The 12,940-nt window shown below is 43.3% G+C and overlaps 1 protein-coding gene across 1 annotated transcript in view; it reads right to left on the bottom strand.

The window, feature by feature from the left end:
- RORA (RAR related orphan receptor A) overlaps positions 1-9,606 on the bottom strand; it is a 101,062-nt gene extending 91,456 nt beyond the window's left edge. The window contains exon 1 of the mRNA XM_030878885.2: positions 9,492-9,606. Within this exon, the coding sequence (XP_030734745.1) occupies positions 9,492-9,522 (31 nt within the window). The 5' untranslated portion in view covers positions 9,523-9,606. The remainder of the gene's footprint in view (positions 1-9,491) is intronic.
- Positions 9,607-12,940: the final 3,334 nt, after the last annotated feature.

Below are 12,940 nucleotides of genomic sequence, written 5' to 3'. Positions count from 1 at the left end.
TACGGCACAACATTCATCACTGGTTAGAAAAAATTCTTGGATTTCATTCCCTGCTGTTCATCCATGAGGCCATAAGCAATTCTAAGCCATTACAATTTCTATGTTGGCCGAGCTGTTGTCACTATCTGTATTTATCTAGTTCATTTATATGTTTACTTAGGTATTATCTACCTCTTCCCACGAGAACATACACTCGAAGAGACCAGAGGTGAAGCCTGCTGTGTTTGCTGTTGCCCCCATGGCAACATCACATCTGCCACATGATGGGCTACGGCACCGCCATTTTCCAAAGAAGGAGGGGCTGGAGTTGGTGCAGAAGGGGGTCAGCCTTCCTCCACCATCAGCCAGAGTAGTTCCACTTTTCTGTCTCACCAGACTAGAATCTAAGTTGCACAAAGGCAGTGTGGTGTCTGTGTCATTCAAACTTCGCCATTCCAGTGCCTGGAGGGGGGCAGATACACACCAGGTGCTCAGGGCCTGAGAAACACCACCTTATAAATAGGAAGCATTCACAACTTGCAGGGCTCTAAAACCTGGACTTTGTTGCTGAAAAAAAAGCAACATAGAAGAGGCATCACTGTTGCCACTGGAGTTGGCCTTGACTTTTGAGGCACAATCCCCAGCCTGCCCCACTGAGTGGTCACAATGGTGGCAAGACCCAGCCTCAGGGCTCACTGAGGGCTAGAAGGCCAGAGCTCCTGGGCAAGGTTTATGCAGAAAAGGAATACAGGGTTGGGAAAGCATCACAGGGGCCTCTTCTGTTTGGATCATTTGGGGTAACAGACTGGGAGACTGCCCACTTTTTTCCTACACACTGGTTGATAGAAAGGCCAGAAATAATCAGAAGAATATCTCAAATGTGTTAATAACATCCAAACAATGGCAGAAACTGCTCATGGTGTGCACCTCACCCACTCTGAAAGGAGATTTCAGTGGCCTCAAAGGAAAGTTTAGGCTTACCTTAATATCACTGACCTGAGCATCCTTTCCTCACTAGTAAGAGGAGAGGGTTAGACCCGAGCAGTAGTTCCCAAACCTGTCAGATCCTCAGTCACCAAGGGGAGATTTACAAATTCAGATTCCTTGGCCTCTCCCCAGACCATCGGAATCGTGATCCATATAGGTGGTGATAGAGACCGGGCACTTAGTTTTTTTAAATGCTTCTCAGCTAACCGTGAAGATCAATGATATTTGGGAACCATTGAAGGGTTGGAGGATTCTGCTGCCCATCTGAGCTCTGACAGGCAAGGGCGAGGTTTCACAGAGGGAGTGAGGAGGACCATCTGAACTGGCAACACCTGAGACACCTTTTAAATACCTTCCTGGGTTGGGAAGACCAGGCTGACAGAATCAGGGTCTCCATGGGTGGGACCCGGAAATCTGCCTTTGCAACTCTTCTGGTTATGGGTTGCTCTCCAAAGTTTCAGAGCCACTGCTTAGGCAGGATTTTAGAGCTACCCTATGGCTTATTTGGAAGGGAATCATGTTCACACATAAATAGAAGGATTAACTTTATCCAATTACATTAATGTTTCATTGAGTGTTACAAACTCTTTGTTTTAAATGGCATGGACTTCATAGAAACTACAAACCTATAAGCTCAAAAGTCTTAAAGCAGCTTTCTCTAGTTAAGCACGGCAGGCAATTTCTCAGTGCATGTCTTTAAACGCTGATTCATGGCTTAAGATACACGATAGGGAGGAAGGTGTCCTTGTTCTATTATAAAAGCACACAGGTGGCAACAACGTAGCACACAATAGGCACTTAATAAGTATTTGCTGAAACAACTTTATTTCGTTATTTATACCCAGGGTTCTACCGAAGATTTGACATGAGATAAAGAAAAGAAGAAAAAAAAACCCAACGACTGCAAAATGAAAATAACATTCTGTGAAAAAGAGAATATTTCTCATGTGGTAAAAGAATCACACTTCTGGGTGGCGCAGTTTGAAAAACGGTTTGCTTCAGTAACTGATCTGAAACTTAACCACAAGTCTTCACTTCTGAACCACTACCTTATTTCTATGATGAAAAGGTTTAAACAGCAGGTTTTCCTGACTTTTTAAAAATTCCCTTCCTTCTTTTTCATGTAAAGATGCAATTTAATCCTTCCGGTAGGAACAAGTAAGCACTGTCGTCCTTTAAAATCCTGGTGATTATCTGTCATTAAGATCACCCTGGTTATTCTAGCTCAGCTCAGAAGCCTGGACTACTTGAGCAATGCAAAATTCACGTAAACTTGAATTCTCATCTCTCCCCGTAGCATCAGTAACAAAAGATATTTAAGGAAATAGGAAGGTCAATAATCATTTCTTTGATTCCAATACAGAAACCAGATTGTTTCGTAATAGTTTCACACTCAATATACCACTGAAATCTAAGCACACATTTCACTTGTATTATCTATTATCCTAAAAATTACACAAACGAATGCTTATCTCTACTTTGTGCACTGTTTTAAAGCATAAATGATATAATGTTCTAAAAACCTGTGTAACATATACTCAATTTCTTTGGCAAGTTGTATATACTTAAGTGAATAAAATGCTCTAACCCTAAGACTTCAGAAACCAGCGGGTTAATAGTTTTGCATCCATTGAAAAATTGCTCTATTGCCAAAAATATCAACAATAGTTTACTTCTTTCTAAATGTTTCCCTTTTTTGAAAGAAAAAAAAGCTTTAGATTTAAAAAGGGAAGATGCCGGATTTCTCTGATCAAAATGACTGACAATCTCTTTTTAAAAAATATTCGCGGGTAGAGGAATAGAATTGAGGTTGAAATTCTAAAAACAAACAACCAAACAACAAAAAAACCCAAGGATTACCACAAAGGTCATAATTGTTTACTCACAAACCAAATCTCACTTAAATATTTAACTTTAATATGGAGCCAAACAGAATTTTATAAATCAACTTTATCTTAAGTTTAAAAAAAAATTCCCTTCCAAGCAAACTTTTAACATTCATTATCTCTCCCACAGACGCATTTCTAACAACCATGCAAAACAATGAATTACACTTTTGAATCTGATGTAGAAAGTCCCACAGCAATCGAGAAAATAACTTCAACCTTTGACCTTCTCCACTAGCCTGATGGGAAATGCATTGGCACTGTTACCGCTTTTAGCATTCCATGAGAAAGTAACCACTAGAGGGCAGCCTTATTTCAGCTCTGACACACTACTTGGGCGAAAAACACCTCAGAAATGCTTCTCATGTTCCTTTAATTATTTTTTCAATATCTTTGATTTTCTTGGATATTTAATATCAACTTCAGTTCATCCAAAAGTATTTCTAAGTAGGTCAAAGGTCCACTTTCACAAATTACAACGGTAGCACAAAGGCTAGTCATGACGTTCAAAAGATACAACCTAGCTTATGAATCTTAAAAAAATTAAAACAAAATTTAAACTCTTTTCTCTTTACTACATGGTGGGTTAAGTGCTGAGTCAATCATATCACAACTAGGACTCGGGTTGTGGTACAAAAATTCAAGAGGTTCTAGTCAAACTGAAATGTGCTTGAGGAAAAAAATGACCAAGGTTGCTAGAAGGCTGACTGTGAACAGAATGGAGTGGAGACACACAGCAAAGATTGAGGGAGGGTATGTGTGTGTTTCATACTTAGTCTTCAAATAACTGACAATCTTTCAATCTTTCATATGAAATATGGATTAAATTGTATTGTACACAGCCCCAAAAGAAAGGATCAGAATCGAGGGATTAAAAGTACAAAAGAGAGACTTATGCTTGAAATAAAAATAATTTTCTTATTCAAGATGGAATAAGCTTCCTCTAACGATAGTGAGCTCCCCATCATAGGAGGTGTTCAAGCATAACCAGACAATTTGCCAGGAACGCCGTGGAGAGGAACCAAATGCCAAGAGGGTGTGTATCTGAATGACATTTTAGGTTTCTGCTCTCCCTGAGACTCTATGAAATGATGCTTATTTGCTTTCAGGCAAAGACCACTCAATCCAGTTGCCAGAGAAATAAACCCCCATCAAGTGAGAAATGAGCTTTTGCAGATCTATCTACTTGGAAACTTTGACTCTGATTTTCTAAAAGACAACAGATTTCTCAAGAATACGCCCATGATCATGCCCGTTAGCTGTCATGGAAACAACCAGGACAGCACTCACAAGCCCAAGGATTCATGAGTTTTCTACTCCATAAAGGGATATGAAATTTAGAAGATGCGTTTTTGAATGCTCCCTTTGCCTAAAGCTAAGTGGACCATATAGATAAGTCTCCAGCTCGATTTTCTCATAATGGAGTTAGGTTACACAGGTTAGCTGCATTTCATAGTATTCCATATTCTTTAGGAAAGTAATGCTTACATTTCACTCAGATCCTCTTACAAGAAGCAGACTTAATGAAAATCGTGGATGAAGAGAGCTAATGGTAAGCAAATAAGAATAACCCTATTTGTACCAAATTGATTTTATTAAATAGTAATTTAAAGATATTAGGCTCAGCAAAGCATTACATAATTGAATCTATTTTTTTCCCTTATAAACGCCAGAGTTATAATTTCCACTAACTAGAGACAAAGTTATATCCAGGACATTTTCACAGCTTCCTCCAGGGGAGGCAGCGTGAAGACAGTAGAAATTAGGGCTCTAGCCCTCGCTTCACTTGTCAAGCTTGGCTAACCAACACATAACCTCTGTGAGCCTCAGTTTCTTCGACTAAAAACCACGACAGTGTCAATGACTTCCCAGGGAAGATTAAATGCGACAAGAATGGCTGCAAACCATAAAGCAGAAAACAAATATAGATTAACATCAAACTGCGATTTGTTTATGAAATGCTTAGTAAATTTCAGAGGCAATGAAATCAAAGGCAAAAAATGAAATCGCTGGCAAACCTAGGGAACAGGTTTGACATTAATTTTTATACAAAGATTTTAAAGTCATCATAATTCTTCCTTATATTATGATGAGGGCTAACAAATGCAGCTTAGAAAATCCAGAAACAAAAGATTTCAACTGCTTTCTAGCGTTTTGCCTGTTGGCTAATATATGCTAGTATCTGTCTATTTAGACCTCTTATTTCCGGATATAGCACTCGGACAATGAACAGAAAAACCATGATCAATCATGTCACAGACAATACTGACAGATACAAAAATCTCTGACTGCAAATCTCTAAGGCCATGACTCAAGGGCTGGTGTGGAAGGGAGGTATCGTTGGTGGAGGAGCTAGAGGAGGGAGAGAGAATAAGTAAATCATTCCTCAAAGGGTCAATATGTGGTCTTTGAGATAATATCAAATGTGAATTCACATCTGTGTTGTCACTGGTGGACCCCTCCAAATTATTATTATTTTTAAAACACAGAAACATAAAGGCTAACTCTGAGCATCTAATTATGGTTTTTTTAATTAATAAATATGAAATATATAGGTTAAGGCGGGCTTGATTTCTTATTAATAAACACTGTGAATACTTAGAATCCATGCAGAAAATTTCTATGACAAAGTATTCATAGATTAGTTCAACACAAGGGGTTTATTGATTACTAAAATAAGCTGAGAAGATTTTAAGAAAACTCAACTCTACCTGTGCAGATCTAGCTATCTATCTATGTATCTAACCATCCAGTAACTTTTTCTCCCAGTAAATGGTCATTTGTGAATATTATTTTCTTAGGTGCCCCAGAGCAAATTACAAAGTAGCTAGGTGCTACTGCTGATGCTTTGCAATTATCTACTTGCTGACCTCATCCATTTTATTGTGATTCACTTGGCTGGGAGGGAAAGGTTGGGAAAAAAAGGAGTCTAGTAAGAACTATTAATATATTTACTAATATATCTACTAGATAGTAAAAAAAAAAAAAAAAGCCCTAATATTTAAATCATATATATATTTAAAGGACTAAGTCTGTTTAGAAATTGTATTATTTTATAACTGGGCAGCATTAAAGAAATTATATGGTACTCAATTCAAATCGAGGGCAAAGTGGTTTACTTATGATAAATTGAAAGTGATGTGATTGAAATATGTAAAATCAAGAGACTGCTCATGAAAATGGTGCTTCTAAAATATTCTCCACTTCATAGAAGGTCCGAGCTCCCTCCTCACCCAGTGGACAAATGGACTCAGAGATCCTCTTTGTCTTTAAAAGAACTGACCTCTCCTTGTCTGCTAAGCACTCTGGGGTCTGAAATAGCTATTTGAGTTTTCTCTTTCCAAGATCCAGCCATCACCCTCTTCCAATCCTACCCATCAAAAGTCATGAAAATGGAAAAAAAAATCCCAGCTAAGGGATACCACTGACACAGTACTTAAAATAAGACGAGGGATAAAATTCAAATTTCATTTGGGAAAGAGAAAGGCCAAATTCTTTAAAACTATAAAATCACATTTACTAGAGTTGGAAATACCCCTTATCACCCACATATACAGTAGTTTCAAAGCGGTAACATGCCTTGTGTTTGTACATGGATTGTGCTGAGGGAAGAATCTATGATGGGACAGACATTCCCCTTAAGCCTCCCTTCACTCCCTTAACTCCATTTACATGAACACAGGCTGAGTGCTCTGCTGCTAGGAAGCAAAGGGGGGTATAATCTACTAAAACTGATGAAGCGCTCGCATTTCCCTTCAGCACTGGCTGCTGCCTGACATTTGGCCAAAGCACTTTTATGATGCGTAGAACAAGTGCTCCCCTGATTATAAATGTTATCTCTGGCTCTCTCCATTTGCTCAAGAAGCAATCCAAATGGTACTGGAATTCTGTTGTTAATTAAACAAAAACAAAACTGAAGGATGAGACTAGAGTTGCTCAAATGAAGATTTATTACTTCTAAGCACAAGCCCACTTTAAGCCTAAACTTATTTGACAACTAATGCAGAGGAAGGATTTTCTTCTTTGGTGAGTTCAAAAGGCCTGCTTTAATGATGTTTTAAAAACATCAGTAAATCAGCCAACAAAGAGAATGTTTCTCTTTTATGGTGGCTTGTTCTCTCCTCCCCCAGCCACATGCATACACATACCAAAAAACTATATTGTAAAGAGTGTTTCTGTTTTGTATAAAAAACCTAATTACACAAACTCTCTTACATATGGGACCAATTTAACTATTAAAACTGAGAGGCAGTAGGGAAGTATTTAATATGACTCTGGAACAGTTTTTTTTCCCCTTAAATCTGATACGGAAACATTTACAGCATTCCTTATTTTCCACAAACTATTTTTCTTCAGTTTAAATAAGCTCCAAAGCAAGACAATCCCATTAAGACACAGGATATTATGATATTGGGAATGAAATATTCTAATTGTCTAAATGCATTTTATTTCTACACCTTCCCCCTCCGCCCCCCCGCAGCTGAGCTTATAGAAAAACTGAATTGCCAGTACATCTGAGCTACTTTTCGCAAAGCACAATACTATGCATCTATTATCTTGGGGCAGCCAGAGGTCACTCCAAGACAAATGTGTGGGCTAGAGCTTTTGGGGGATATAGTGGCGGTGTGATTCCCATGGTTATATCACTAAGGGATACTATGGAACTTCATTTTGTGCTAGCACTACAAAACCAAAAGCCTGTGTACTCAGAAACATCAACATTAAGTTAAAACATTCAGACGCACTTTCCTTATTGTTTGGTGGTTAGTGTTCATTAGGGGAAATAGTATCAGCTGCTCACCCTTCCTCAGTCGACACCAATCATACTAAATAAAATAGATAAGGATTAACATTGACACCTCCCCAAATCTATTTCACGCCTTAAAGAAAAAACGGAAGAAAATGTCTTAACTACAAAGGCTATCTGAATCGTTTTACTCTTACAGGATTAATGAACCGCTGGAAATAGCATAAAAGTTTTTTAGAGGGGGAGGGGAGAAGCATACGTTTCGTCTGCATAAGAAGTCGGTAAGAAAATCTTAAAATCATTTTGGGAAGAAAAAAAAAGTTAAGTGCTTAAGAACGTGGAGGTCTCCTACCCTTTCCTTTATCTGTTGCATATTCTAAAAATGATTAAATTTCATTTCCCCCAAGCCACCGGGGAAAAGACAAAAATTTGCTCTGGGCACGTCGTATAGAAAGATTTCATCTCAAGCAGCTCATCTTAGCGTCCAGTACGTTTCGGCCTGTTAATAATTAATAAAAGAGATGCCACCCAATCTCTAGTGAAGAAAGGCAAAGCTCGGTGATCCGAAAGTAAACCCAGTGCAGATACCGAACTGGTGTCCTTCATCTAGGATTGCAACAAAACCTCAACCTTAGCAAACGTTTAACGAGCGCTCCGCGCCCGCACGGATGGGCAGAACCCGCAGGACAGTCTGGGTCTGCAAAACTGCTGCGTATGAGGGGAGCCCTGTCCGCCGCAAACAGATGGGGCTCTAAATCCCCACTCCCAGCGGCCGGGTCTGCGGGCAGATTATCGGCGCCGAAGAACCTGCTGGCGCACGAGCCGGCGGAGGGCTGCGGGCTGAGTTTTCTCTCGGGCTGTTTGCGTGTCTCGGCTTGTCCGGACGGCGCAGGCGAGTTCCTGCGCACCTCCAAACTTTGGCTTTCCCATTATATTTTCCCTGACTTGCCATGGTTTCTTTCCTCCTCACCTGAGAAGACCTGAAGCCAGTCCTCTCTGCAACCAGTCCCCGCTGCCATCCCGCCACCAGCCCGGCAAAGGACTTCGGATCAGGGCGGAAGGCCGGACGAGGAGGTCTGGCCGCGACTAACCCGCGCCCGCCGGCCTTCGCCGCCGTCTAACCTCCACCACTGCCCGCGAATCCTGTGCGGGGGGAGAAGTTGCCTCCCCACATCCATCCACAACCCAAAGTATCAAGTGAGGGTGCGCTGCGGCTGCCGCCCAGGGAGTCTTGGCACGCTCCAGAAGCCCGTCTCGCTCGGGCCTGCGCGCTTTCGGAAGCGGCCGCGGCGGGCACGCAGCGCGGACCTGCCGCACTACCCCTGCAGGCGGCCGCCCTGGCGCTCGGGGCCGCCGGGCGGCGGAGGGGGGCGGGGGGGAGCAGGGTGCAAGGCCCGGGACGTTGAGCAGTCCCCACGAATGACACCGCGCCCGGGCGCACGCTCGGCCCGGCCCGGGCGCGGCGCCTTCCCTACGTAGGCCGGAGCTGTCCGGGGTGCGGGCCCTGGGGACCCGTCGCGGGCGCCCCTTGGCTTCCTCCGAGCTCCTCAGACCCTCCCCTCCCTGCCAGAAGCGCGGCGACTCCCAGCAAACTTTCTTCCGGGCGCCCCGCCGGGTGCCAGGCGGACCTGGGCGACTGACAGAAGCCGGAGAGGACAGAAGAGAGGGGTCCAGCCCATGCGCCTTTGCCCCCGACAGGAGGCAGGCAGATCCCGCGACCGGGCTCAGGGGGCGCCCTGCAGGGGCCCAAAAAGCCCTGGCGGGGCTCCAGCGCCCAGCCCCGGGCAGTACGTGCGCTCGGGCAGGCGCGCCCACCCCTCCCCCTGCGCGCCCGCCTCCCCGCCCCCCGGAGCAGCCAGCCCACCCGGCCCCGGCGGGGCGCCCGGGCTCACCTTTCATCGCTGCGATCACAAAATACATCATTTAAGCCGCGGTGCGGAGAGCGCAGGGAGAGCGGATGGTCCGACCCCGGAGCCCCCTCTGCCGCCGCCGCCGCGCCGCCGCCGCCGCCTGAGCCACAGCAGCAGCTGCCGCAGCTGCCCGTCCGCCGAGAGCCATCCCGAGCCATAAGAGGCTCCATGTGACCGGCTGACATCACGGCCGCCGCTCTGTTTACACCGCGCCCCTCCGCTTCCTCCCCGGGCGGGAGGCGGGCGGCGGGAGGCGGGGGCGCCCTAGCGCCGCGCCCCGCCCCGCCCCCCCGGGCAGGTGAGCGGCGGCGGCTCCCGGGCGCACCCGCGCTGGCGCTGCCCTCCCACGCCCCCGGCCCGCACCCGGGCCCCCGGCCTTCTCCTCGCCTCCCTGGGCACCTGTGGCCGCACGGGCGCTTTCGGCGTGCAGCGCCCGGAAGATCGCGCGTCTACTTTCTCCCGCACCTCTTGGGCTAGAGGGGCGCAACCAGACGCTACTTTCCTGCTCTCTTTCCGGATCTCCCAGGGGTGATAACTGTGCCAACTCGTTGGCGGAAAAGAGGGGTTTGTTCGGTCTGGCGCGGGGGCGGGGGGTGTTGTAGTCACCCTCACTTCCAATTTCCCAGATCACCCCAGCTTTATTCGGAAGGTAAAGCCCCCTCCGGGGGCCGTGGAGAACGCAGTCATCCGGACTGCTCAGGGAGTGGAGTAAGCGCCTCCTCAGTAAGATCCTGGGAGGCTCGGCCTGGGAAGGGGGAACTCCGCCCACCCAGACGATGATATTTCTCATCACACCTACACCTAAGGTCCTGGTTTACACCTCTCCCTTCCCCCAGGACCACTGATACCTGGAAGGAGAGCAGAAAACTCTGTGTGAATCACCTAAATGAACGTCGCCAGCCGATTTGAGCCACTAATTTCCCAGGCTCTTCCATATATCCACCATTCTCTCCAGAGAACCAATCTACAAGTGGAAAAGGTTCTAGTTTTCATACCCTAAAAATGAGATGTTGTGATACTTTGGACAGGAAAAACAAAAAAGAAAAAAACAACAGCAACAAAAAAGCAAACAACCTCTAAAGGTCAACTTTGTGAATTTTAACTTGCAGCTAAGACCTAATTCCTTCCAAACAATCCTTTTTACTGGTCTTGTGGAAACTTAAATCATGATATTATTGTCAGATGAATCTCTTTACTATGAATTTCAGATGCTACATACCCATAGTCTGTGTTATTTAAAATTTCTGCAGGCTTGTCAACAGTATTGAGTGTAGCAGAAAAAATTATCAAAAGCCAAGTTTGTTACCTACTCCAGTTCCTTCACACAATTTCAACTCTGCTTTCTTTTCTGATGGCCTGTGTCTCCATTTACAACGCAAATACTAGATGGTTATTAGTTGTTGCATTCATGGTAATTAAACAAGGAGAGTCCTAACATTTTTTCCCATATAACCGAGTTGTCCTTGACTCTGAGTTGGCCCATAATTTAAAACACATGCAGACAATCAGCACTGGAAAAACTAGGATTCATACACTCCCACCCCCGCATCCCCCTTCAAGGCAAAATTTACAGAGCGCTCTGATTTAGAAGGTCAAAAAAAAAAATTCATCGTACATTAAATCAAGCTGCAGCTTTATAAAAGTTTGATTTCAACTAAAGTCATCCCAACACAGTTTTTTTCTTTAGAGTTTTCCCCAAATAAAACCACAAAAATAAGAAATCCTAAAAACGTGGAGTCAAGATCTACCCATGTTAACTCAGCTGCGCAGCCATAGCAAAGTGGACAAGGGTTTCAAATGAATCAACCATACCCACTGTGATGTTTATAATGATGAAATTAAGTCACACCACGTTCCCATGATGCAACTGCATCTTCCAGTGAGGCAACACCCCTCAGTTACACTGACACTATCCTTCATATTTGGTTCTTGATTTCCCTCATCCTAACGACTTTAACAAGGATGGGTAATGCCAAGCTGTCCTGTTGGTAGGTCCTGGATATGATTTTCTATCCTTTGTATTGTTAAAGGATGGAAAAACATCAGAGAGTGCCTGCTCATAGGGGTGTTTGTCCATACTCGCTGCAAACGAATCCAGATATACCACTCTGAAAATTCAGTGTTACTTTAAAACAGCATGCTGCTTTAGAAAATAATGCTTTGAAAATGACCAAATCCATTTGGTCTGCCTGTCAGACATCTGACTCCAAGGTAAATAGTCTTACATTACTAGTAATTGGTATTTATTTCCAGGCCATTTCAAATGAAATCGGTAATCGGGAATGACATGTAACATGACACGTGCTCCTGCAATTACAAGAAGAATCATTCATCCTATAGATATGTCCCCAATAGAAATATATTCTCACAATACTTATTTGAAATATTTACACATTTATTTAACAAAGACATTTCCAGGATAATGTAATATTGACCTTGCCCTTTAGAAATGTATTTCATTCTCACCCTACAACTAATGAGCAACAGAATTTCAGATATTGTCGTAACCTTCCTGTGTGGCTAGATGCTATTTGTAATACATGCCTCTAATAAATGTATTCTTTTATTTTCAACACAGCTTTCAACCCAGGGTATATTAGTGTTCTTTATATTAACACAAAGCTCTTGTGAAACTTCAAAAGTAAAAACAAGAGGTTTTTTAAAGCCTCTTGGAATACAACTTTTCTACAGTTATACGTCCTCAACCAAGTAAATCAGTCAGGAATGAAAGGATCTGTATTTCCCTTCAATACTACTAAACTGGAGCCAAAAAAGATGCACATTTCAGTGCAAAATTTTACCAGCTAAATATTGAAATGCAGGAATAATTATTTGGATTCCATTAAATACACACTCCTGGGGTGCCTGCTATGGGGGAAAAACAGTGTTAAGCAGTATATTCTTTCCATTTGAAAAATTTTTACCAAGTGTTCTGGAAAAAAAAAAAAACGTAAATAGAATATTGCTTACATGAAGATAATTAAACAGGATGGGAACTCTTTACCGTGAATGGGATTATATCATACATGCATTCTCAAGTCAAATATTTCTGTTGGCTAAACTCTGAAAAAGAAGGCACACACTGCATACTTAAAACACATGTAATTCAACTCAGAGTTCTCTAGAGAAAGCCCCACATGGTGTCCCTACGTACTGGGTTTCACATTGGATCTGTTACTTAGCAAGGAATTGGAGGGACATGACCGATGTCAGGTTGTTCCAAAATGACTATGAGAAAAGCCTGCTGGATTTCTGCAGGGGTCTAGACTGGAGTATAATCAGTAAATTGGTGTCTATCTTCCCACTTTCAGAGGTTAAATAAAGAAATGATCCTTGACTTTAGGAAAGTACATTTGGTTTTCTACCAAACGGAATCTGATCTCACGGTATACCACGCCGACTCACACACTGAGTGCTATTGGGGAGAATGG

The sequence above is a fragment of the Globicephala melas genome, chromosome 2, assembly GCF_963455315.2.
Source record: "Globicephala melas chromosome 2, mGloMel1.2, whole genome shotgun sequence".
Lineage (NCBI taxonomy): Eukaryota > Metazoa > Chordata > Mammalia > Artiodactyla > Delphinidae > Globicephala > Globicephala melas.
Note: the sequence above shows the minus strand (reverse complement) of the source record. Positions and strands in the feature narration are given on the sequence as shown.